At 41.4% G+C, this 27,966-nt stretch overlaps 1 protein-coding gene across 2 annotated transcripts in view; it reads left to right on the plus strand.

Annotated features, from left to right (window-relative positions):
- ITGA1 (integrin subunit alpha 1) overlaps positions 1–27,966 on the plus strand; it is a 182,044-nt gene that overhangs the window by 80,563 nt on the left and 73,515 nt on the right. For both annotated transcript variants that reach the window (XR_015148718.1, XM_086361668.1), the window contains exons 4-8: positions 1,459–1,547; positions 1,667–1,778; positions 2,685–2,812; positions 16,423–16,571; positions 20,628–20,778. Coding sequence is in view for 1 of the 2 variants with exons in the window: in XM_086361668.1 (XP_086217794.1) it covers positions 1,459–1,547; positions 1,667–1,778; positions 2,685–2,812; positions 16,423–16,571; positions 20,628–20,778 (629 nt within the window). In the remaining variant the exon portion in view is untranslated. The remainder of the gene's footprint in view (positions 1–1,458; positions 1,548–1,666; positions 1,779–2,684; positions 2,813–16,422; positions 16,572–20,627; positions 20,779–27,966) is intronic.

Consider the following 27,966-nt stretch of genomic DNA (forward strand, 5'->3'; position numbering starts at 1 on the left):
TGCACATGTACAATTCAGGTCATTTAGGTATTTGGAAAGAATATATCTGTGTATATTGAAACTCTCCTTTTGTGGCTTCCTTTCCAAAATACTCCCCCTTCACTTGACATTACTGTCACTGCCCCATTCTCCGTCCTCTGTTCCTTTTAGACAGGAAGACTGTGCGTCCTATTTGAGGTTTAGCCACTGGCTCAGGCCTTCCCTTGGGGAAAACAAACAAACACAAAAACAGGAAACTCATCTAGTGCTAATCTCCTCTTACGAGTGTAGACTCTTCCAGTTTCTGCCTGGTTTGCTTTGTTTTCCAATGCCTTGGGATGATTGTTCCATTTTTTTTTTCCTTTTCCTAAAATTTATAGTTGTTGTTTACAAAGGGTTGTTCTGATAGAAGCTACTCCTCCGTTACTGGAAACTGGAATAGAGTTTCAACAGTAACATGGGGACTGGCTACATTAAGAACAATAGGAAAGTTTCTGCTATAGTTCCTAACATCCCAGGAATGCTCAACCCTAGTATTAAAACCTCTAAGCCAGGTTATTCAAGACCAGTCCCAGATGCTTTCAAAGCAAACCAGACTGGATTCCAAGACAAAGGCAGTGTTCAGACTAGGAGGTCACTGTGACCATTCAGGAATCAATCTCTGCCTCCATTTCCCACGTAAACTTACAGTAAGAAAAGATTATAGGCATGAACAGTGAGACGAGTCTTTCTCGAACTTGAGTTTTGCCACTTTTAAATATTCTAACACTCTGCTAAGCAGGGTTTTAGAAGTTTTTGCCTTTCCTGTCTAATCTTTTTTTTTTTTTTTCCTATTTTAATGTGAGTGGAACTTCTTTTTGCCCAGGTTTGCATGCTTTAGGGCCCAATGTTCTTATTTGTAATGTCAAATGTAGTCCCTTCATTATGTCTTTATCCAAACATCCTGACCACTGCTCTAATCTTGCTTTGGTTTTCTTTGTAACCCTGTTAATGTCCCTGTGATGATGAATATAATGGTTAAAATCTTGTGTTTGAGTTTTCTTTTCTGTTCTTCTACCCATTTTCCTTCTTCTTGCCAGAAATCGTTTTGTCATTGGTCATTTTTAACATGTAGATATAACATATAAGATGAGTGTGTAAATTTACTTTGTATCTACATTATGAGACTAAATATTATAATTTAATTAGCAAAAAATGTGTGAAAGGCTGTCCCGTGTTCTGATTGCCCTGATAGTCGTGCATTCTTTTACAGTTCAGCAAAAGTATTTGAGACAGTGACCCAGACAAAGCTTCGGAGACAAAAGCCAGTTTTCTGCCTTCGCTTGTTTATTATACTCCTTAATAATACTTCGAAGATTATTTAGTTGAACCAAAAGAAGAATGTCCTATGATATGAACAAAGCAAACACAAGGTTTTTATGCGAAGTCACTTAATTTTACTTTGTTTTCCACTCTCATAAAAGTTTCTTCTATTTTTAGTTAATACATCAATTCCCAATGTCACGGAAGTAAAGGAGAACATGACATTTGGATCAACTTTAGTCACCAACCCAAAAGGAGGGTTTCTGGTAAGAAAAGGAAGAGTAATGATGGTTAATGAACTAGGAATTCTGTGATCATAAATCTTCATAAAAATCTGTTATGTAATTTTTAATCTAATGGTTTTAATTTTTTAAATTTTTAAAAGGCATGTGGGCCCTTGTATGCCTATCGATGTGGACATTTGCATTACACAACTGGAATCTGTTCTGATGTCAGCCCCACATTTCAAGTCGTGAACTCCATTGCCCCTGTACAAGGTACAGATTTTATGCAGTGTTTTTGCAATGTTTAAAAAGCGTAAGCAATGGATGAGATATATGTATACACAGGAGCATACCAAAAAGCTTGAAGTATTTTCTTGGCTACCAGCATTACCAATTTAGGTAAATGTTTGCTTTGCCAATATATAACCAAACCTCACTGCTATTTTTGGAACTGATATTAGTGTAAGTAACCTTTACAGAGTCATATTTAATCATCAGAGCTAAAGCTGTCACATTGTTTTTATTTAAAGGGTGAATTTCTTTGAGGAAGATAAACTCATTTGAAATACACATGGAATGAGAACTGTATACAGAATTAATATTGAAAAAAATTTCCAAAGAGAACTCATACAGTGTTAATTAAAATTAAGTAGAGATGTAGTTTACTTGATGTGAATCCCAAACCAATTGTTACTGAATGCAGTGAATATTTATCACCTTTACTTTTTATTTAAAAAACTCTTTTTTTCTGGTTTTAAAAGAAATGTGTCCATTTTGTAGAATATCATCTTTTTAAAAAAAGATTTATGTGTTTTTTATTTATTCATTTTTGACTGTGCTGGGTCTTGGTTGCTGCATGTGGGCTCTCTCCAGCTGTGGCGCGTGGGAGTACTCCCTAGTTGTGGTGGGCGGGCTCTAGGCGGGCAAGCTTCAGTAGTTGCAGCATGTAGGCTCAGTAGTTTTGGCTCATTGGCTTAGCTGCTCTGTGGCATGTGGGATCTTCCCGACCAGGGATCGAACCTGGCCCCTGCATTGCAAGGCAGATTCTTAACCACTGGACCACCAGGGAAGCCCTGAAGAACATCATCTTTTTAAATGAGCTTCTTTCAACCATGAAACCATTTCGTATTCCTCTAAAGATAGATGCCAAATTTGCATGATTGACTCTTTTTCTTGCAGAATGTAGCACTCAGCTAGACATAGTCATCGTGCTGGATGGTTCTAACAGCATTTATCCCTGGGAAAGTGTTACAGCTTTTTTAAATGACCTTCTTAAAAGAATGGATATTGGTCCTAAACAGACACAGGTATGTGACTTCATGTTTTGATTTCTGTTGTCCTCAAGATACATATGCAGAGATTTTTAATAAGATTATATTCAGAATACAAATTCATCAATAAAGCTAAAATTCAGGATGAATTTTTTATTCCATATAAAATTGCCTGCTCTCACATACCTGAATTTAAACTGCTGATCACAGCTCTCCCCTCTCTTACCACGTTCCCAACAATGAGCTTTCTCCCTTCCACTTGTTTTATCCATCCTGTTTTATCTTCTTATCCATCCTTTCTTTCCAAAAATTAATGACAGTCTTGGAGTATTTTTGTGTTAGTCGCTAAGTTGTGTCTGACTCTTTTGTGACCCTATGGACTGTAACCTGCCAGGCTCCTCTGTCCATGGAGTTCTCCTGGCAAGAATATTGGAATGGGTAGCCATTTCCTTCTCCAGGGGATTTTCCTGACCCAATCGAACCTGGGTCTTTTGCATTGCAGGCAGATTCTTTACCGTCTGAGCCACCAGGGGCCCTTGGGGAAAAAATGGAATATTTTTAAAATCTGTAGTATTTTGGGGTCATCTGAATATTTGATTTTACTTTTACATTTATCTATTACACTGTAAAAATTTTATTTCTTTGTAGCTATTTGTGGAAATTAGTGCAGCTGTGACATGTTTGAAGTTGCTCCACAACTTTAGGAAGAAAACCTACAAGGCTATTTTAGAGGAATAATCACTGCTTCAGTGAGGATTGGTGTCTGCAACTCAGTTTTGTAAACAGCTAACAATCAATTGCTTATATGCTCAAGGAACTCTGCTGCAGTTCTGAAGTTTCCATCTATGAGAGCTATAATTAATTTTACATTTCCGTAGTAAGATCCCAATAGAAGAGCTGTTCTGTCCAGCACCATTTGAATTCCAGCCTGCCAGTGTGGGCTTCGAGGAGTTATATGTCTCTCTGGGAGGGAACAGTGGCTCCATTCAGAGGAATGGGGGTGAACCCTGGGGTCCAGATGCTACCAGTGAATGGAAGGGACAGAAACTTGCTGAGAAGAATCAGGTCACATTTCCTCGGTTCCAGGACCCCAGTCCACAAAGAGAAAGGTTTCAGAATGCAGCCCTGTGCACTGAGTCATTTGTAGCACCTTCAGATTTCACTCAAGGGAACCTGCTTCCTACTGAGGGAGGAGCTACTTAAGTTGCTGAGTTTTTATGTCATATTTTGCTTGCATCGTTCATGGTGGAGTTTAGCCAGACTCATTCATTCCTTTGTTTGGAGGTTTCTCCTGAGGGTTTACTATGTACCAGGCTCTGTGTGAGGGCTTGGATAATCATGAAAAAATAGACAGACCTGGCCACTGCCTTCGTGGAGCTTCTGTATAACAATGTTTCTCCAAGTGTGGCTCGTGGAATTCCCACTTCTGAATACCAGAGGTACTTGGATTGTACCCCAGACTTTAAAAAATCAGAATGTCTGAGAGTGAGGCTACAGAGCCTACAGTTTAAGTAAGCAACCCACATAATTTTTAACAGGTTAAAGTTGAGAAACCATGGACTAATGAATTATTGTGTTGATATGTGAGATGTGTGTGTCTGTGCTTACTGCATGCTCCAGATTACAGGGACCTCAAGACTGAAGCCTTTATATCTCTTTTTATCCTTGTCAGTGGTCAGCCCAGTGCTTTGCTGGGCTTTTTTAGTGGCCCTTTACTGAGCACCTGTTGAATAAGTGTGTGTATCATACTGAATGCATTTTTGCATTTTTCTCTGATAGGTGAACATTTTAATGAGACTTTTTCATTAGCTGGCATTTTAATAGTCTTCTAAGTATATTATTTATATGTTGGGTTTTCGTGTTTATACTTCAGTGATTTCTAACCTTTTTCTATGTTGGCTTAAGCTGTGTTAATGACTAGTTTCATAAGTAATTCTCTAAACAAAAGAGTTTGAGAAGGACATTCACTAAGCCATCACTTTTGCCAAAATCTATTTAATAGGGCTTTAAGTACAACATATTTAAATGTTCTTCAAAGTTTGATCTTCCTTTAGTGCAGTCAGATAAGAAATTCATTCATAATGATTTAAAAAGATACTTTCATTTCAAAGAAATGTATACTAAAAAGTATGTTTTCTTTCATGTGGTCTTACAGTAATTCTCTCTAAAAACATTAACAATTTGCTTTAACAATCATTTTTTCTCCTGGTTGGTTGCTAACATAATTTAAATAGGTTTTTTTTCTTTTTGCTTTAGTTTTTTTTCCCTTTTCATTTGAAGCACCCAATCCTGCCCTAAGATTCGCAGAATTCGCTTCTGAAATTTTCCCTCCCCCTTACTTAGCCTCCCTATCTCTCCATTCCTGAAAGGGGCAGCTACAAAAATGAATTTTGAGAGGTATTACCCAGAAGAAGTTGCAAAACTGAAAATTTAAGAGCTAGATATGGGACTCAGACTCCTCATCCATATCAAGGATATAAACGCACTAAAAATAGAGTTGGCCAAATTTGTGAAGAGGGTTTCTCTATAGAAAGAGCCTGGTGAGAAAGGCTTTGGTAGGATCATACAGTGAGCTTGGGAAGGCTGGGACACACAATTGCTGAGTGCCTGACTCCTACACTAAAGGGCAAGATAGCTGTCTGGCTGCTGACAAGCAAGTCACGATGCTAGGATTGGCCTCACACCTAAAGTTATCAGTACAAAGAACGTATGTTTCTCATAACTTGTCATGGAGTCCTGTTTGCTCCTGTCCATAGAATCGTCTGGAAGTGAGTGGAAGCCTCTGCACAGAACAGGTGACACTATCCCCAATTCCTAGGATCACGGTAGTGAGATGTGTTCACTCAGGCGAGGATGCAGGTGAAGGGAGATCTCCAAAGAGCCCACTAAAAAGGTAATACCTGTTATTAGAACCTGATCCATCTTGGATCGGCACCAGTAGAATTTCGGTGCCCTTTATTTATTTATCTTCCCTCCCTGTGTCCATGAAATTACAATTGGCAATCTAAGGGGCAGGAGCAGAGAAACAAAGAAACAGCCAATCATGCCCCTTCCTCAACTACATGCTTCTCTCCTCCCTTAAAAGGAGGAGGAGAGAAGATTTAATTGAGTACAGCTGATTAACAATGTTGTGACAGTTTCAGGAACACGGCAAAAGGACCCAGTCATACATATACACGTATCCATTCTCCTCAAGCCATTTGATCATTTTTTACTTACAAATACAGCAATTTCATGTTGTACAGCCTAAATTAAAATATAGAGCTTTTTAAAAAAATAGATATTCTAAAACTAAAAATAAGAAAAGCCATAAGACATTTATCTGTCCATCCAGTGGGAGTAGAAGAATTTAACCCTAAATAAGTTTTACAGGGATCATGGGCCCCCCAAAATTTACATTCTAATTATACCTTGTGAGTTCCTGTTTGTTATATTAATTACAGTTATTCACTTGATCAAGGTCGAGTATTATGGCCTACTTTCTGCAGTCATAGATTTTTCATGTAGCAATTGCAATTATTGGAAGGTAGTCTCAAAGATATGAACCATTTCTGGAAGTAATTTTCTCCTCCACAAAAAAAAAAGGAAGGAAGGAAGGAAGGGAAGGAGGAAAATAAATTTTAAAACTTGTGTTAAAGTTTCCATACGACAATTAGTATACATTAGGAAAATGCAATGCAAATGACGAAAACATCAACCCTAAATAGTTACTCACAATTTCTCCCGTGTCTCTGTGTGGTCCCATTAAGACTTTTGCAAACATAGTCAAGGAACTTTTGCAAACCAAATTTTTATCCAAGACAGAGTAAAGGCTATAAAATCACCTTTTAAAAAACCACCTATAAAAACAAACCTGAAGCACTCACTCTGAGCTTGCCATAAAAGATATGATGGTATAAACATTATGGAGGTCTTATTGATCCTCAATACCTAAACATAACATTGCTTTTAATAATAAATGAGAATGATATAAATATGCCATATACAAGTGCATTACCCTAAATAAAACCAGTAAATCGTGAGGCTTGATATGAAAGTGAAATATACTAATGGAACAATGTCTAGATTGCTCCCATCAAGAGTGTAGCGTGACATTAAACCAGGCAAAATGAAAGGCGGAAATTAATTACATTTTAGGAATATTATTTATCTTTCTTTTTACTACACATTTTATGGCCGTTTCCTAGGAGCCTTAAATCTGAGGGCTGAAGCATTGTTTTGAGGCCTGAGAAGGCTGTCTGAGGCGTGCAGCCAAACCCTGGTCTATCAGGTTGTGTGGTGAATGAGGCGAATCTCCTTCTCTAGCCTCCTTGTCTCTGTTGTCCCCTATCTCCATCCATCACTCATCTGAATTACTTTTCCCATGTAAAGTTCAGATCATGACATTTCCCTGGATAAAAATATCCTATCTCTGTCTGCTGAATAATACTCAAGCTCTCCAGTGAATTATAAATCACTTGTCACCTACTGCTGTGCACTGCCTCCTTCTCTTCTTGGCCTGCAATCACTCCTGCCTTGACCTTCCCTAAACACATCGCTCTGTGTTCACAGGATTCTCTCTGCTTGGAAAGCCCTTCTCCACCCCAGTCCCCACGTGCTAGGCGAACTTTTGAGACTCAATTCAAATATGACTTTCCCTATGGCTATTCCCCCCAAAAGTCCCTTCCCCTCCACATCCCCACAGCATTTGCACACCGTTAATCAACTGCTCTCATCACTCAGAAGCATCGCTTTTTGTTTCATGATTCCATCTCTCCTGGTGGAATGTGAATTCCACAATAACAGTGTTGTGCATTAATCCTTCTATTTATAGAATACAGTTCAGAGTTTGTGTGTTGCCTAGCAAATAGGAGGTAAGTCATTTATGTTGGAAAAATGTAATTTCTCGAATTTTTAAATTTCTCTTTGTGTTAAAAATCATTATTGTAGTGACCATCATCTCTCACTCTCCCACTCAGCTTCATGAAGTCATCGAGCTAGAAGAGACTTGATTGTGGGGACTCTCCCCTGCCAAGACACTGCTCTACATTATGTTTTTGTTGTTGTTTAGATGTTCAGTCATGTCCAACTTTTTGTGACCCCATGGACTGCAGCACGCCAGGCTACCCTGTCTTCACCATCTCCCAGAGCTTGCTCAAACTCATGTCCATTGAGTCGGTGATGCCATCCAACCATCTCATCCTCTGTCATCCCCTACTCCTCCTGCCTTCAACCTTTCCCAGCATCAGGGTCTTTTCTATGAGTCAGCTCTTTGCATTAGTTGGCCACAGTATTGGAACTTCAGCTTCAGCATCAGTCCTTCCAATGAATATTCAGGACTGATTTTCTTTAGGATTGACTGGTATGATCTCCTTGCTGTCCAAGGAACTCTCAAGAATCTTCTCCAATACCACAGTTCAAAAGCATCAATTCTTCGGCACTCAACTTTCTTTATGGTCCAACTCTCACATTCATACATGACTACTGGAAAAACCATAGCTTTGACTAGATAGATCTTTGTTGGCAAAGTAATATCTCTCTTTTTTAATATGCTGTCTAGGTTGGTCATAGCTTTTCTTCCAAGGAGCAACCATCTTTTAATTTCATGGCTGCAGTTGCCATCTGCAGTGATTTTGGAGCCCAAGAAAATAAAGTCTGTCAGTGTTTCCATTGTTTTCCCATCTATTTGCCATGAAGTGATGGGACCAGATGCCGTGATCTTCATTTTTTGAATATTCAGTTTTAAGCCAGCTTTTTATCTCTCCTTTTTCACTTTCATCAAGAGGCTCTTTAGTTCTTCTTCATTTTCTCCTATAAGGATGGTGTTATCATGTTATCTGCATATCTGAGGTTATTGATATTTCTCCCTGCAGTCTTGATTCCAGCTTTGCTTCATCCAGCCCAGCATTTTGCATGATGTACTCTGCATATAAGTTAAATAAACAGAGTGACAATATACAGCCTTGACATATTCCTTTCCCAATTTGGAACCAGTATGTTGGTGTTCCATGTCTGGTTCTAACTGTTGCTTCTTGACCTGCATACAGGTTTCTCAGGAAGTAGGTAAGGTAGTCTGGTATTCCCATCTCTTTAAGAATTTTCCGAAGTTTGTTGTGATCCACACAGTAAAAGGCTTTTGCGTAGTCAATGAAGCAGATGTTTTTCTGGAATTCTCTTGCTTTTTCAATGATCCAGTGAATGTTGGCAATTTGATCTCTGGTTCCTCTGCCTTTTCTAAATCTAGCTTGAATATCTAGGAGTTCTTGGTTCACACACTGTTGAAGCCTGGCTTGGAGAATTTTGAGCATTTCTTTGCTATCATGTGAAATGAGTGCAATTGTGTGATAGTTTGAATATTCTTTGAACATTGTGTTTTAGGCTTTTCTTTTCAGGTGTTCAACACATGTAGCCCCATTCACTTCTGGTCTCAATTTCTCCCATAGTCTTCCCCCTCTTAACACCTTCCAGCCTCGTATTTTTGAGTATGAGTCAATTTCATTGCATCACCTTCCATCAAGCAAGAGACCAACTAAAGACCTATCATATACCAACTTTATTGTGTTTCTGAGAATACATTTCGTTTACCTGTGAGCCAGTCCTGTTCATATGCCTCTCCGTAGGGACAAAGGTTAAGCCCAGTTTCAGTTAACATGGTCTCAGAATGGTTTATGTTGACAGTTAACTTGAATTCATACTCTAATTAATTACAGTAGAAGCATGTTGTAAGGAGAAGGCAATGGCACCCCACTCCAGTACTCTTGCCTAGAAAATCCCATGGACAGAGGAGCCTGGTGGGCTGCAGTCCATGGGGTCACTAAGAGTCGGACACGACTGAGCAACTTCACTTTCACTTTTCACTTTCGTGCATTGGAGAAGGCAATGGCAACCCACTCCAGTGTTCTTGCCTGGAGAATCCCAGGGATGGGGGAGCCTGGTGGGCTGCCTTCTATGGGGTCACACAGAGTCAGACACGACTGAAGCAACTTAGCAGCAGCAGCAGTGTGTTGTAAGGCAGGGCTTTTGCACTGTAGTTCGGTAAAGGAAAACATCAAATGACCAGACCCAAAGACCGAGGACTTATTATGTAAAGCAGTTGTACATCCTACAAACACAAAGAAAACTTTATGGTGCTTCCCTGTCATTATTCCCCTAAAGAGGCCATTGATTGGATAGTATTAACTATCCAATCTAAACTCATGCTGGGCGTTACAATTTAGGCACTGGTGTTATAACTCTAACTTAACAATACAAAGTAATGGTAGAATTCTAAAGAAGGAGATAATTCCATTCCTTCACAACTCCTTGATGTAGTATATATAATAACTACTTTAAACATTTCTCTTTCTTAAACTCTCTTGTCATTCTTTTGTGACCTTTTATGAGAAAAAAAAATAGTTATTTTTGTGATTTCTAACAGCATCATTCCTTCCATATTCCTCACATTCACTTCCCTCCTTGCTCTACTCTTAAAAGAAAGGAAGCCACTTGGATAATTCATTTTAATTCAGCAGATATTTACAAAGTATCTTATTGATCAAGTATTATGCTAGGTGTATAGCAATATAAATAACAAACTCTAAAACTCTGTCCCTAATCCTGAAAAACTTCCAACTTAAAGTCAAGGCCTATATTTGGAAAACTGCAATGCATGACTGTTTGCCAAGTCACTTCAGTCGTGTCCAACTCTTTGTGACCCCATGGACTGTAGCCCACCAGGCTCCTCTGTCCATGGAATTTCCCAGGCAAGAATACTGGAGTGGGTTGCCATCTTCTTCTCCAGGGGATCTTCCCGACCCAGGGATTGAACCTGCATCTCTTATGTCTACCTGCATTGGCAGGTGAGTTCCTTACTGCTAGCACCACCAGGGAAGCAATCCATGACAGTGTGACATACATATAACAGGCATGAATGAAGCAGAACAATGAATTGATCTTTATAAGCAGGTAATTCACAATTTGAATAAAATAATATTTTCCAAGCTATGCTGTTTGAGGTGTGGAACATGATCCACATAAAAAATAAATTCCCTTAATTAAGAATAAAATATATCAGGTCTTCCAATTTGTGATTCACAATGCATGTTTTCATATTAAAGACTCTGAGAGCACTTTCAGAGTAATCCACTTTTGAGTCAGTGCAGAGCAATTCAGGAGTAAGGGAAAGCCTTGCTCTTTTGTATTATTTGAAATGTGTGGCCTTTTTTACTTACAAAAGAGGGAGGCAGACAGACAGAAAAACTGTTAAACTTTGTTTTAATGATTGCTTTCTGAAAGTGTGTGATTATGGACTTTTAAAAAAATTATACCTAGCAACTTAGAAAGTTAGTATTCCCTGGAAAAGGAGGATAAGGAGACATCAGTTTGGGGTTTATCTGAAACATGAATGTAAATTTTATGCTGAAGTGGGAGGTCCTAAGTATTCCTCTTACTCATGTAGCAGGATTCTCAGCCAGTTGTGTGCCTCATTTATGCTATAGTGAATCAGCTTGCAATTATAACTACTTAATCAAGAAGTTCGAACTATATCTCCCCAGGAGTTAAATGTGTCCCTGACAGTTGTCCCTGAACAGTAACTGTTCCTCTATTGTTACTCATCCCTCACTTTGTAAGAGTTCATTGTTGGGGCTTCCCTGGCAGTCCAGTGGTTAAAACTTCACCTTCCAATGCAGGGGGTGTGGGTTTGATCCCTTGGTGGGGACCTAAGATCCCCCATACCTAGCAGCCAAAAAAGAACCTCACAGAAAACAGGGCAATGTTGTAACAGATTCAATAAAGACTTTAAAAATGGTCTATATAAAAAATCTTTTTAAAAAAGAGTCTAATTTTACTATCTTCACCCACTTATCTTATACTGATGCCATAAGCTACCCTTCCCATTCTCCCTAAAGAAGGCCCACAGCTAACCCAGTTGTGCCTTTTAGCTGCCGTCTCTGCCTACATTTTTTCATTTAGTAAGAATGCCTAGAATCGTTCTCTCTTTACTACTCCTCTCCAGTTCTCTGCTTAGCTCCACCCTCTGGGTCTTTGGACCATTCCAATACAATTGGCTGCTTCAAGTCAAATATGATGACTGTTGGTTTTTTTTATCTTTTTCTCAATTTCTGAAATGATTTAAATGTCTTTAATGATCATCCTTGACAGATTTTCCAGGCTCAAGACTGCTTTGCTTTCTCCCATTCTACTTTTATAACTAGCTGTCTGTTCTTGACCTGGGCAACTTGTTTAGGAAGCTGGATCCTCCTTCCTCCCTGAGGGCTGACCTGTGAGACAATAAATGTGCTTGTGAATCTCTCTTCTATTCATTCCCTCACCATGTATGTTCATCACTTTTTCTCTCATTATTTAATTCTCGTATTTATTTGACTTGGTTATATATGCACCTACACCCATTATGCTAGTATAGATCTGTTTCACCTGCATTAAATTTATAAACTAAGCTGGGATTTAAATGGCTCCTATTAAAGTGAGTCTCACACAAAGCCTTACGTACGTTTAGTGATGTGACTATTTTCCTGTGATGAAAGTTAATAAATGGCACCCTTTTCTGAGGAAAACACAGCAGAAACCTTTTTCTGTCTGATTCCTAATAAAATAAGAACCCCTGTGTCAGCCAGGGACCTACACTGAATGTCATTCTCCTGAGATGTGAGTTCCCACTGCCCACTCTTCTAATTTCCCACGCTTCTTCATATCTCTCTTTTTCTGCTTATCATTATTTCCCTCCTATCTCAGTTTTCTACTTGCCTGTGTGAAGCGGTACGCTCATCTAGTAAGAATGCATGAGGGTCAACTGTGAGCAAAGCAAAATAGTGGTCCAGGATAAGAGAATACCAACAGCTATGACGCAGTCCTGCTCTTTACCCCTGCCTGCCCCTTCTGAACTTATAATGTCGTTGAGAGATAAAGCATGTGTACAAAAGCTGAGAAGAATGCAGTGCTCACAGGAGCAGCACAGACAAGTTTGCTTCAGAGTTTGGAGAAAGAGAAGATCACTATGGACTCTATTGGCAACTTGGTGGACAAAGTTGCATAGAAAGTGAAACTTGAATCTTACCAAATGGGTAGGACTTAGCTTAGTTGCAGGGATAAGAAAGGGCATTTGGTCTGGGTAGAATCCTGAAGATGAGGATGATGAGAGAAGGTAAGGCCAGATGGTTGGGTGGCTGAAACTCAGAGGGTGGAAAACTGAATTTTAACCTATAGGCCTAGTATTTCAAGAAGCAGCTTGAAGTTGTATCTATTTTCTATTTTAATTAGAATTACAGTTCTCTTTTAAAGTATATTTCAAAGTCATTGATGTAGGCAATGAAGAGTTATTGGAGTTTTTGAATAAGGAAGGCATGTGATAGAAGCAGACTCTTAACACAGTTTATCTACCACCACTATGTAGAAGGATTTGAAGACAGTGGGAATGGAGGGAAGGAGATCAGCAGTGCAGAGACCATGATTGCCATGGTCCAGGTTCAAGGCAGTCAGTGATGTCTGGCCTGGGCTGAAGAAAGAATGCAGAAGTGTAGATAATAACTGCCTTAGATCCAATCGCCCAGACGCAAACTCTGAGAGCAGGAGCCAAGTGATAGCAGTTTACAAAGGGAGTGCTTCCAAAAGAAAATAGGAGGTGATTTGGGGGAGCAAAACAGAGCAGCCATGGAGTGCAAGCAAGCATGTGGCTTCAGGTGAAGCTGGGTCTGGAAGGGGCTCCAGGTTAAGTCAAGGGCCCGATCCTGCATTGCCTGCACTCAGGCCTTGCCTGTGGAGCAGGGCAAGGGATGAGGAGGGAGAATAGTCCAGACACTGCTGACACTTGGAACCTTTGGGGCAAAGCAGCTCTAGCAGTCCAAGGACAATCATCTGATGAAAGTCTCGGGAACAGCGGTGAGAAGCAAAGTATACACAAAGGGCGAGGGAATGAGCCTTTACGAGTTCTCCTATATCCCAGCATTTACAAAAGAATGAGCTTATAAAAGTGGAATATGTGTTAAGTGGAGAGATCGATAGATAGATATGATAGAAATAAGACATAAAACATTGATATCTGATTTACTGAGATGTTATATTTTCCCAATTTTCCCCAGTAATCCAATAGTTCATAGTATGTTCTCTAAGATATGAAAAGTGTGTTGTAAATGTAAAGTGTTACATCATAAAGCGGCCTTATTTAGTTGGTATGATTTCCTTCTCTTCTCACGTGAACTCCTCCCCATGTGTAAAGGAGATGCCGTCTTTTTCCTGAGGAGCTAGCACTTTATCACCAGAATTTGACTGAAGGGAGCACACTCACTCTTAAAAAGTACTAGGATGGTTGGGCAGTGCTATGTGCAACCTTATTTGGGATTCATGAGCAAAACTTTAAAGTGAAACCAGTCTACGAAGTATGTGGTTTTTGTCTAACAGCATTCAGTGTCAGAGGATCACTCACAGAGGAGATATTTGGACTTAACCACAGTTGGAACTTAGCCAAATTAGTTAATGCAGGGGAAAAAAGGTTAAAGGAGATAAATGTTTGCACGTAAATGATTATGGTGATGGATCATGGAATCTAGGTTGGATAAAAAAAAAAAAGTAACATATATGAATTAATTGGAAGTCTTAATGTGGTCAAGGAATTGATGAATTAGATATACTAGGTAAATGAGCCAAAGTTAATGTTCAGAGAGAAGAACATTTGACATTGAGATTGAGGTGCTGCAATTTTTCCAGATGACAAGGTCAAGGCGAAGACCTTGGAAGCAGATGACATAGGTGAGCTAGAGGAAAAGATTACTAACGCCAAGGAAGTCAAATAAATAAGAGACTAGGGTGTTTGATAGAGTCATCCAAGTAGTAAAATATCTAAAAATAATAACAGGAGTGACAGTTTTCAAAGTTCTTTAGTCTCCTGCTTAATCAAATCTAAACAAAGAGAAATAAAAACAAAACCAACTCTGTAAGACGCCCTGAATGGATGAGCAATTAACTTCTATAGCAACACAGCACTGCCCAACTAAATCCTAGTACTTTTCAATAACTTCTGTTCAGCATGGGACCATAAATTAGGCACAATGATTATATCTAAATAACAAAATAATTTTACTTTTATTTACACTGAGCATTTATACATACAAAGACAATGGCAAACCTACATGGTTTTCCTTAGTAATTATTCAGTATTTCCCTGAATTCCTGGTTAAAAGCTGTTAGGGTCATTGGGAAAGTAATTTAAAATCTCTTCAAAGGCTGGTGGCTCAGTGGTAAAGAACCCACCTGCCAATATAGGAGACATGGGTTCCATCCTGATCCAGGATGACTCCACATACAGCAGAGCAACGAGACTCATGTTCCACATCTGTTGAGCCTGTGCTCTGGAGCCTGGGAGCTGCAGCTACTGAAGCCCACGCAACCTAGAGCCTGTGCTCCTCACCAGGAGAAGCCACCACTATAAGCCCGCACACCGCAATGAAGAGTAACCCGCGCCTATCACTAGAGAAAAGCCCTTGCAGCAATGAAGACCCAGCACAGTCAAAAATTTAAAAAAAAAAAAAAAATTTTTTCTTTTCAGAAAAAGACAGTCCTTTGGGTAAAGAATTCTCTGAGTCCCTAATTTGGGGGTAGGAAGGTTAAACAAAGAGTAACTTCAGGCACAGTTCTTGATATAGTTTAGTTTATTGGTTCACACCAACCTTCAAAGGAGGGTTCAGAAAAAGGATTAAGAAAATGGGCAAGGGGAAGTGAATCAGTTGCGCTTAACCTTCAGTCTTTTTACTTCATGGTGGCTTTGCAGTTAGCTGCTTGCACTACCCACCTGTGGGAAAGAAGGAATGAACGAGTATGGCAGTAAGAGAGAGAGAAGACAGGGAACAAGAAAGGGAAGGGCTAGTTTAGGAACCATGAAGCTATAGCTGAGCTACTTGAAACAGGAAGCACACAAACGTGTCCTTGCCAAAAACATCCCTGATCATTCATCCACCTTCATCTTGCTCCCCTCTTTCTTCCCAGCTTGGTCCAGACTCATTGTTCTGGACCAAGAACAAGAGGTCCAGAGGCAGCTGTTCCTCAAGAGGTAGATGTTCTCAGAGCACCTACCTCTTTGCCATCTCAGTTTCTTCACAGGCGCAGTTCCTTTAGTGTGGACCCCACCCACCCTCACACTTGCCATCCAGGACGGGCCTCCACCCTCCTAGCACATATCTTTTAAGTCTCAAAAATCACTTCTGAAAGGGCTTCCCTGAGCCCCCATTTTAAATTACGCTTCTAGGTTATACTTGCCAGTAATAGCTTTTCGGTTAGTACAGCCTTTTTCACACTTTGCAGTTGAAGCTGTGTTTGAATAATTCTTGTGGTTAATCTCTCTGTCTCCCTATAGTTTAGAAGCTCCATGAAGGCAGAGACCATGTCAGTTTCATGTTCAATCCCAAAGCCTGCCAGAGTCACTCAGTAAACACTGTTGAAGAGAGAAACCAATCATTTGAGAGGTTTATTAAAGCACTCTCATTTGTGTCCTTTGGGATATGAATATTCACAAATGGCAATGATTATTGCTGTCAAAGTAGAAGGATTTGTGTATTGGTAGAGTTTTAAACCCTTTGGAAAGACTAACTTGTATTATTACATTTGATCCATGTGTTTAAACTGAAGACAGTTAAAATGAAAGTCTGCTAGATGGATAACACAGTGACTTGGTATTTCAGGTTGGAATTGTACAGTATGGAGAAAATGTAACTCATGAGTTCAACCTCAATAAGTACTCATCAACAGAAGAGGTGCTTGTTGCAGCAAAAAAAATAGTCCAGAGAGGTGGCCGGCAGACCATGACAGCCCTTGGAATAGACACAGCAAGGTATGTGTGTTCAGACACTCAGTTGTGTCCAACTATTTGCTGACTGTAGCCTGCCAGGCTCCTCTGTCTGTGGGATTCTCCAGGCAAAAATACTGGATTGGGGTGCCATTTCCTTCTCCAGGGGATCTTCCCAACCAGATCTCAGGGATTGAACCCTAGTCTCAGGTCTCCTGCATTGCAGGCAGATTCTTTACCACTAGCACCACCTGGAAAGCCCACAGCAAGGTATATAGATTAAAAAATAATAATAATAAGCCAAAGTAAAAGACTGTGCAAAAATACCTGCTTACAGTCTAGTGCTTTGGAGTATTAATGGAACAGTTATTAATACCTTAGTAATATTTAAAGCCACCTTGTTGAAATCAGATTCAACTGATTAGCTAATAATTATAGGATCAAATTTTCTATTTTACAATCTCACCATTCTTCTTATCTTTCCTTTTATTCCAAGATTTTGATTGATGCAGAACCAGTCAAAAAAACCACTTGGTCTACAGCATGACGTTCTTGGGTACCAAGATGTAATATTATATAATATCTTTTCCCTTTATTCTCTGTTTTCAGCTTCTAGTAGTCTCGGTATAAAAAATGGATTAAATTAGTCCACTTCTAATTCAGTATATGTGTATACCATAATATATCTATAATTTTACAGCATTTCACAGATTTAAATTTACAGATGTAGAGTTGTTCAAGTTCTCAAATAAGTGTTTTTAAGAAGGCAAATTAAACGTCTTATTTGAAACATTTTCAGTGAAAAGGTTGAAAAGGGGAAAGGATTTCATCATTGGTACCCTCTCTTTTTCTTCCTCACTTTCCCGAAATTCCCTCTAATTGACATTCCTCCTTTCCTCCCTTCTGCAGTCTCCTCCATGGAGTGCACATAATCCATTCTGGCTGAGTTGCATTCTACAAGCATCTACAGAACTGTCCTTTCCTTACAGAGTAGAGCATCCTCTTTTCTGTATTTTTCCTGATCCCACTCAGCTCTTTTGCTTATTTCTCCCCCTTAATTACCATGAAATCTTCTGAACAAAAACTAAACAGTACCAAAATCACAGGAAATCTAATGAGCGCTATGACTAACGTTAAGGATCCTTCTCTTAAGAGCCTTCAGCTTCTGGACTCTCACCTGCCTCTGAAAAGCCCGTCCTCTCATTCCACCTGCCAGTTAAGATCCATGTTCTAAGAGGGCTAAAACGGTTAATATGGATACTCCAAAGACTGGATTGGATCTTCAAAAATTTTAACTTTCATGTTCCGCTTCAGACTTATAAATGTTAGAAAAGCATGTGGTTATAGTTAATATGGGGCCTGTGAGAAAAATAACCACAAACAGATGGGGTAATTTTACATTTACCTGCCCATAGGATCACCAGTTTGCATGCACAGAAGTGCACATGTTTAGGTGTGCTGAGTGCACATTCTTAAATAATTCTTAAATAATTGACTAAATATGGCTGTACATTCAAAGTAAATCAAAGTGTTCTTTGAAACTCTGAGCCTGTAGGGAGCTGTGTCTTCCAAAGGCAACCACTTAAGAATGAATATTCATCTTTGAAAACTCACTGATGAAATATTCTGACTGCATTTGCTCCTGCGTAAATACCACTGTGAATACCATGTCCCTATATGGCTTTTGCCTCTGTGTTTTCACAGAGGGTCTAGCTGTGGGACATAGAGTTTATTGAGTTTTGTATATAAATAAAACTCCATGATGATATTGCTAAGTACTCTTCTTATAAATTAGTTTTGCATGTTTAATTGTTCTTTATTCCTTTCAGGCAGGATCAGTTCAAACAGTATTTCTAAATATTTAGAATCCTTACTTCCATTTTCAGTGTTTCCTAGTTAAACATATTTTTGTGTCCCCTTATCCCTACCCCAAATTGTCTTTCTTTTCGTTGCTTCACATTATTTACTCATAAAGCCTGGATTCTCTTGTCCCAAAGAAAGAGATTCTCCTGGGGTATATTAATGTATAAAACCATGCAGACTGGTCAATGCTCATTTTAAAGAGAGAATAATGGATGGTGGTAAATGGGGATCAAACACAATTTGCAGGAGATATTTGAAACATAAAGGCTACACACATGAGCTCTGCCAATGCTACCCATAGAAAGCCAGTCCTGGTTTCACAGCTACCAGATTTTCTTTAAGGAACGTCTTTTAATCATCGCCTTCAGCTGATGTTCATTCAGTTATGGCCTTGATCTTCAAGAGAGTCAGGAGATTTTGGCAATCTTCTAAGATAATGGTCCCCAACCTTTTCAGCACCAGGGGCTGGTTTTGTGGAAAACAATTTTTCCACAGACTGGGCAGGAGGAGGATGGTTTCAGGATCACTCAAGTGCATTACATTTATCGTACACCTGATTTCTGTTATTATATTAGCTCCACCTCGTATCATCAGGCATTTGATCCTCGAGGCTGGGGACACCTGCTAAAAGGAATCAGAATTGTAAAAAGGATTGATATCTCATCATATCCATGTCCAGATTTCATTTAAAGACTAGACTCTAACATCTATTTTTCACCTTTGTACATAGAAAGAAGTAAAAAATCTGTTTGTCTGGTATAGAGGGCAGAGATACACAATTCCCCAGTGGTCAGTACTAAAAAAAAAAAAAAAAAGCTTCTTTTTCTCTTTTGAAAATTGTAGGAAAAATTGAAAATTAAAAAACATAGTACAACAAAATCCTATGTACACATCAAACAAAATCACCAGTTCTTAACATCTTGTCATATTTGCTGTAAGTCCTTTTAAAGGGAAAACAAGCACAGATGAATTGTTTTGCTCACATCACCAGAATCCTCTCTCCCTCCTCACAAGATACCCGCTACCGTGCATTTACTGTGTATCTACATTAGAACTAATATTTACCGTGGCAAACCGTTGGGAGGTTAAAACAAGAGGTGTTTCTTTGGTGTATTCCAAACTGCAGCTGTTTGTCCTCATGACCAAAGTAAAATATTTATCTTTCTGTTGTTTTCTTATTTTCTTTTGACCAAAGTAAAATATTTAAATAGACTATTCAGTACAATGATTGGTACATTTTATACCAAAATCTAAAAAAAATATTATATGAAATCCATTCATTGTTTTAAGCCTAAGTAAAGTGTACTCGTCTTGTGCAAGACTCTGGAGGGGAACATGAAGTGAGTAAAAGAAAGTAATAAAGGGAAAATGTGCCTCTGTGTGCACGCGTGTGCGCGCGTGTGTGCACGCAGGAGATGCAACACAAACAAAAATTGTCAGTTTCCCCTATCTTCCATCACTTTCCATAAATATTTGTTGAATTAAATCAAAATTCCTTTTTTGAAGTTAGCACAATGTTTCCTTTCTCTCTATACCACCTCCTCCTACCTCATCCCCAGCAGCCTTTGTCCTCAAACTTAATTCAGACCAAACCTTTCATAGCTAGCCAAACCCTCCTTGCCCCATGAACCCGACTCTGTCACTGACTCAGACCACGGCCATCTGCAGTCTAATTCCTATGTCTAAATTTTACCCCATATCCAAGCGCTCTCTCAAGCACTCACAGCCATGTAGATACTCCGTTTTCTCCCACACCCACTCAGTAGCTCAGAAGATGGCCACACTCTTCCGTGAATGTCAGACTAGGTGTGGGAAGTGAGAGTTAAGCAAAAGCTTCTGCCAAAAGCAGACAGAAAGAGGACTGTCAAGTGAGACAGGAATGTTTACAGAGAAAGGTGGGTCTGGGAGAGTATTTAAAATCTGACCTTCTCTAAACTTCTGTATGCTCCAGTCAACACCTTCCCTTTGAAATTTCTAAAGAATGAAAGACTGCTGCCTTTTGGGTAAACAAAATATCCCACAAGGGATAAATGGTGATTAGCAAAATGGTAACCTCTCCATCATCTGGAATAAATCTTAACCTATTACAAACAATGAGCATCATGGCTCCTGGCTTGAACAATGGGAGTCAATGTTAATGGGCTCCCTGGAGCTGGCAGTGTTTTCATTTTGTTGATCACTTTGCCTAAACTTGGGCTGATGTTTGAATTGCTCCTCTTTTGTCTGTGATTATTTCAGGAAAGAGGCTTTCACTGAAGCCCGGGGTGCCCGAAGAGGGGTTAAAAAAGTCATGGTAATTGTGACGGATGGAGAGTCCCATGACAACCACCGGCTGAATAAGGTCATCCAGGACTGTGAGGATGAAAGCATTCAGCGGTTTTCCATAGCTGTAAGTATGGGGCTAGAGATGGCTTTCGGGCTCTGGTGTGTGCATATCATGATTATTTTATGAGCTATGTAAGCAAGGTTGGAAAACAGAAGTGTCTCCGTTTGGAAGTAAACTCTGTGGAGGCAGGATTAGGTCTTGCCCCTTTTGTGTCTTCAACATAGTGTCAGGCGACTGGAGACTCAGCCAACAATCACTGCAAGAAAGGAAGGGAGAAAATGAGGAAAGGCTGAGGAGGGAGAAGGGAGAAAATGCATAAGAAGAAGCAAGCGAGGGAGGGAGAGAGAAAGAAAGGGACAGAAATAGGGAGGGGAAAAGTGGAAGAGAAAGGGAAAAGATGGAGGGATGGAGGGAGAAGAACATATGCCTTCAGCCTTGGGGGAGGGGGGTTTCTTAAATTGATTTTTTTTTTAAATAGAGAATGAAAGATTTCAGAACTCTAAAAGTTCAACCAAAATTGCTTTTCAACAAAATCCTTTTTATTTATAGTTCAGTTCATTCAGTTCAGTGTCTCAGTCGTGTCCAACTCTTTGTGACCGCATGGACAGCAGCATGCCAGGCTTTCCTGCCCATCACCAAGCCCCAGTAACAACAGCTATTACCCACAATTTGTTTTTCAGCATTTAGTCAGTGATATTTCCCTTTTTCCTTTCAAAAGTGTGAACAGTTGAAAGACACCCCATCCAATTGTAGGTAGGGAAGAAAAAGAGATTCATCCTTGATGAAGTCCCAGAACACACAATTGAGTCACTGCTTCCCTGAGGCAAGGTGCCTATTTCTTATTTTATAACCAAGGTGATAATAAATAGTTGCAACATTTTCTTTTTCATTTGGGGTATAAGATTTTTAAAAATTTAAAACAGTCCATAATTTCTCATTCCCCTTGTTGTTACTTCTTTAAGTTATCATTTGCCAATTATTATTCAATCCATCATTACCTCTCCTGCTACTACTGTTGTAGCCACGTGTTCCGGGAAACAAACTCACTCAGAAGGACAATGCAGATAGTGGAGTGCAGTTTATTACACCGGCGGGCCCAACGCAGTGTCTCCTCTTAGCCAAGGACCCCAACCAGTTTTTGTGAAAACCTTATATACCCTAAGTGTACGTGCCCAAACCCACCTCCCCAAGTTCCCTGAAACTAGTTTGAACAAAGGAAGAGAAAGATACAATCAAAGTTAACCCGTGATCATATGCCTTAAGCCTAGGTACTTAACAGTGGACAATTATCAATAGGCCTGTGGTCATACCCCAATAAGCATAATAGAATTTATGATTCTATTTGGTTACACAGATAATTAGGGTATTCTTTTAGGCAATGGAAAGTCTAGGTATGAGCCCTGGGGTTCTTGCATCCGGGAGGTCTGGTTTTCCAGTTGGTATGTCGTTTCCATAGATCCTGGGCATAGAGCTCAAAGTCCACAGTCCGGCCCAAGATGGAGTCCTGCTTTCAAGATGGAGCCCATTCTGTCTGTTTCCTCCTACATTCCCCCCTCTTGATGCTCTTAACTCATAGTATGAGCATCACTCATAGGGACATATTGCACCCTGGCTCTCTGACTGCCAATTTGGGAGAATGACACCAAGCTCTGGGTTACAAAGTTCATAATACTTTGTAAAATGCAGGATCCACAAAGCAGAACTATCAAGGCAACTATAACAATGGTAAATATAGTTTCCCACCAATCACCCTTCACTCAAGATAGGACTGAAGTCCAAAAAGAAAGATCATCATCAGACATAGCTTTTACCTGACCGTTCATGTCATCTAGGGTGGCTGATATATTGCCAGATAAAGCAGGAATATATACACAACATTCAACATTAATTATAGCACAGGTCCCTCCTTGTGCTGAAACTATGGTTAGTTCCAAGATGATACCAGCAAGTCCTTGTAGCAGCAGTTAATTGTAGAGCTTCACCTCTTTTTCTTCTTTAAGATGATCTTGGTTTCACAGAGATCAGTGGGGTCCTTTTGTATAGTCCACTCAGCGTCCTCCGGGTCTGTGTGGTATGTTCTCTTCACCCTCATGTGGAGGATCCAGGGAGTGACACCTGCAACTTTAACTGCCGTAGGAGTGGTTAGAACAGTATATGGACCCTTCCAATGTGGGGCCAAGGAGTCGTGTTTCCAGTCCTTAACCCACACCTGATCCCCAGGCACAAATTCATGAATCTGTTCCCCATGGGGGAGCGGCACCCTTTCTTGTATAAACTTAGTTACCTGACTTATTACCTTACCCAGTTCCATCTGCTGTGAAATCCCATCTCCCCTTACCTGAGGCAAATTTGTTGACATCTGCTTTATTATGGGAAGGGGGCCTCCCATACACAATTTTGTATGGAGAATAGCCTTAGGACCGTGGGGTCATCCTGAGTCTGAGCAGAGCCATCAGAAGCAAGTCCACCCAGGAGCAGTCAATCTCTATGATCCACTTGGAGAGTCTCTTTAAGTGTCCAGTTGGTTCATTCCTCTATCTCAGAACTCTGAGCCTATATGCAGTGTGCAGTTTCTATTTGATGTTTAAAGTTTTGCTTACTTGTTTTACTAAATCAGCTATGAAAGCCAGGCCATTGTCTGGCCCAATACTGGTAGGAAATCCAAATCTAGGAACTATTTCCCTAAGCAGGCACTGGGCTACTTCTGATGCTGTTTCAGTCCAGGTAGGAAAAGCTTCTACCCACCCCGAGAACGTACATACCATGACCAGCAGGTAACGGTGTTGGTGAGGTTTCATTTCAGTGAAGTCCACTCCCAGGTGTTCAAAGGGCAGCGTGCCTTTCAGCTGAATCTCTGGAGGTTTTTGTCTGTGCCGAGAGGCAGCATTAACCTGTGAGCAGGCAGCATGGCCTAGGTGGGTCGCTTGGTGTGTTTGGTTTACCAGAGTGTGTGCCAGCTCCTCCGGTACCAATAATTCCGCTTTGGCTAACCTGACAGCCGTTGTCCTTGTTTGATCAGGCTAGTGCCATCAGTATATAGGACCCAATTAGGGTCTGGAACCTTGTGTCCTTCTTTAAAACAAACCCCAGATACCTTACCTCCTCCTTGCAGATCTGTGCCTTCTTCTTCAACACCCAGTAACCTGCTTCCATCAGCAGCTGGAGCAGTGTTTTTGTCCCTTCCCAGCATTTTTTCTTTGTCTCGACATCCAGCAGCAGGTCACCCATGTATTGTAGGAGCCAACATCTGTACTTTTCCGGGTGGAATGAGTCCAGGTCAGAAGCCAAGGCTTCCCCAAAGATGGATGGGAAATGCTTAAACCTTTGTAGGGGAGTCCAGGTGAGTGGTTGTTTGGTGCCCCCAACTGGATCTTCCCATTCAAAGGCAAAGATGGGCTGTGACGCTGGGGCGAGGCATATGCAGAAGAAGGCATCCTTGAGATCTAGGCAAGTATAAACTTTAGTCCTCGGTGGGAGGAGGCTAAGTAAGGTATAGGGGTTTGGAACAGTGGGGTGTAAAGTCACAGTAGCCTGGTTGACTAGCCTGAGATCCTGTATAGGCCTATAGTCCTGTCCTCCTTCCTTTTTGACTGGCAGTACTGGCGTATTCCAAGCCGACTGGCACTCTACCAGAATGCCCGCTTGTTTCAATCTATTGATGTGGGGTAGTATGCCAGCCTGGGCCTCTATTTAGCCAGTCTGGTTGGAGGGGGTGGGGGGTATCTTCCGCCCAGACCTCAGGGAATAATTGAGTTAGCTCTCTCTCATGCTCTTCCGGCCCACCTGGCTCTTCCTTCAGAGGCTCATGCAACCTCCACTCATATTGGGGGGGTATTGAGAGAGAGAGCAAATAAGTCATAATGTCCATCCGGAAGGTGGGCCTCTCCTCTGGGGAGAAAGTCACTTGTGCTCCTAATATGGAGAGAAAGTCTCTTCCCAACAGGGGTACTGGGCACTCAAGAATGTTTGGTCCCCCACTTTTAAGGTTACCATGGGTTCTCGGGGACCTAATATCTCTGAGCCCTGGCAGCCCTATTTAATTTCCAAGCCAGCAACCCTCACAACTGCAGGAGCTTCCTTCTCCTTCCTTGCCTTAGAGCATTCATTCTTCCAGTGGCCAAAACCTCAGCACCAGGCACACTGGTTTGGCTGTAACGGGGCCAGGGGCCTCCATTGGGACCAGTTGAAGGACTGTCCTGTCCCTGGGGCAGAGGAGGTTTTCTGGAGGGCCCAAGATAGACTTTTCCAGAGCAGTAGCTAGCATTGTAAATCTCTTGTCTGTTCGCTTTCGTTCCCTCTGGCTCTCTGGCAGAGCGCAGTCTCTGCTTAATTCCAACATCTCCCTCCCCTTCTGATCAGTAACTCACCGGGAGAGGCAGGTATAGCTTGGGCGGTTTGGCTGGAGCTGGATCCTGGAAGTGTTGGCCAGAGGGTTCTGTCACCGGGATCGGAGCCCGCCAAGGTGGCAGCTCTACGACCTCCAGCAGAGCTGGCAGAGGAGCAGCAGCTGCTGCAGGACTTCATCTGGCCCTGGATCAGGCACTAAGGCGGCCTCCGGTCCTCCTGGAGCACTGGGCGGTGGGCGCGTCATTATCCAGTATGCGGGAGGGGGAAGGTCATCCCTGTCCAAATCCTGTAGAATTTCCTTTTTTATCATCAGTCAATTTTTGTGCCATTAATATTTTTCCCTTTCCCTTCTGGATACAGAACCTTATCCAAGTAGGAGCGTCTTGAGCTAACCCTAGCCATGAGTCAGTATATGGATATTGATCCGGGTGTCCTGGCTCTCCTAGGACTACTGTATAGACTGCTTCCACTGTTTTTAAGTTCATGGTGTCCTCTGGTGGCCATCCTACTCCCATAGGGGGCTTCGACCTCACAGAGTCTGTGGAGGCGATTAGGCTTCATCTTCACCCCATAGTCTCCTCCAAATCCCTTCTTTAAGTTTTTAATCATGCACTCCAATACAGTTGCTGTAGATTCACTTCCCCCCATCTTGCTTACCTTCTACTTTTCCTTTTCGTTCTGACTACAAAGTTCTCAGTACCCTATGTACTTCTGATATTGCCACTCAATGAAACATTTATATTGCCATTCCACCTCCTTCCTAATTGGGGTGAGAAGAGCCTTACCTGCCAGATCCCAGAGGGAGAAGGCGGATTGGTGTGTCTTCACCTGCCAGTTGGCACGGCCGAACCAGAACACCACGTGGTCCAAGACTGTTTCTCCCTTAACTTTTAAAGTCCGTTCTGCCTTGGTGGATTTGATCAGGTGCAGATGAAAACACAGATGGGTTAAATATCCCACATCCCAAGCCATCTTCAGAAAAGCCAGTTCGTATTCACTTATGTATCCCCCGCCTTCTAGCCTGACAATTCAGAGGGGGTCAAGAGTTTCACAGCAGATGGGACACCTCCTTGGGGAGGGCAGAATACGAGCACACAAAGACCAAGTTTCTTCTCCTAACAATCCCCTGGCGATTGCTTGGTAATAATTTTCCCTAAGACAGCATGGACACTACCTCCTAAATGACATTCATAAATTTCCTTCCTAAGCCCTAACACGCTCATCAACCTGTGTACCAAGCAATTGCCGCCTGTCTATTCCATGCTCCTGTGGGTCCCCACTCCTTCTAGTCCCTCCCAGGGGGGTGATCAGGCCCCCACTTCCACCCTGATGTGTGGGTTCCTTTTCACCTGAGCACTCAGTTCCCTTGCTGCCGTTCTGCTGCTGCTACTGCTGCTAAGTCGCTTCAGTCATGTCTGACTCTGTGCGACCCCAGAGACTACAGCCCATCAGGCTCCCCCATTCCTGGGATTCTCCAGCCAACAACACTGGAGTGGGTTGCCATTTCCTTCTCCAATGCATGAAAGTGAGAAGTGAAAGTGAAGTTGCTCAGTCGTGTCCGACTTTTCATGACCCCATGGACTGCAGCCCACCAGGCTCCTCCGTCCATGGGATTTTCCAGGCAAGAGTACTGAAGTGGGGTGCCATTGCCTTCTCCTTGCTGCCGTTCACTACCTGCCAAAGCGAAGAAACCGGGCGTTGAAAGGCTGAATTCTTCCAGAGGGGCGAGGTGCCTTCCCCCCTTTAGGAGATTCAAGCCACAAAGCCTCGGGGTGGCCTCAAATGAGACCTGTCTCCTCAAAGTGAAGAGTTGCCCGGGCCGTGCACCAAATGTTGTAGCCACGTGTTCTGGGAAACAAACTCACTCAGAAGGACGATGCAGATAATGAAGGGCAGTTTAGTACAACAGCAGGCTCAAGGCAGTCTCCTCTTAGCCAAGGACCCCAACCAGTTTTTGTGAAAACCTTATATACCCTAAGTAAAGTGAAGTCGCTCAGTCATGTCCGACTCTTTGCGACCCCATGAACTGTAGCCTACCAGGCTTCTCAGTCCATGGGATTTTCCATGAGTACTGGAGTGGGTTGCCATTTCCTTCTCCAGGGGATCTTCCCGACCCAGGGATTGAACCCAGGTCTCCCACATTGTAGGCAGACACTTTACCCTTTGAGCCACCAGGGAAGCCCATATACCCTAAGTGTACATGCCCAAACCTACCTCCCCAAATTCCCTGAAACTAGTATGAACAAAGGAAGAGAAAGATACAATCAAAGTTAACCCGTGATCATATGCCTTAAGCCTAGGTACTTAACAGTGGACAATTATCAATAGGCTTGTGGTCATACCCCAATAAGCATAATAGAATTTATGATTCTATTTGGTTACACAGATAATTAGGGTATTCTTTTAGGCAATGGAAAGTCTAGGTATGAGCCCTGGGGTTCTTCCATCCGGGATGTCTGGTTTTCCAGTTGGTATGTCGTTTCCATAGATCCTGGGCAAGAGCTCAAAGTCCACAGTCCGGCCCAAGATGGAGTCCTGCTTTCAAGATGGAGCTTGTTCTGTCTGTTTCCTCCTACACTACAGCTATTTTGATCTTTTCCAGGGTTGAGGATAATTCCTCATGGTCCAGTCTTCACTCAGAGATACTGTCCACAAGCAGAGACTATGCCTGGTCTCTTTAGCATGCAAAGCCCGCACATGCCCAGTTTGTCCCACACAACCGGGTACCAGAAATGCCATCACTTGTTCAGTTTCCTCCCAGAGGATATAGTCTGGCATTGCAGGTACCATAGATGCAGGCTATGAGCTGAATTCAGCAGCAGCAGCATTAACATTAGGAAGACTTCAGTGGAATTAAAGTATCTATCATTTCATTGTTTCTTAACTTTAAGTGAATTTTATATC

The sequence above is a fragment of the Bos grunniens genome, chromosome 20 (genome assembly GCF_055505025.1).
Source record: "Bos grunniens cultivar Pamir isolate PY7600 chromosome 20, Bosgru_T2T1.0, whole genome shotgun sequence".
Classification (NCBI taxonomy): Eukaryota; Metazoa; Chordata; class Mammalia; order Artiodactyla; family Bovidae; genus Bos; species Bos grunniens.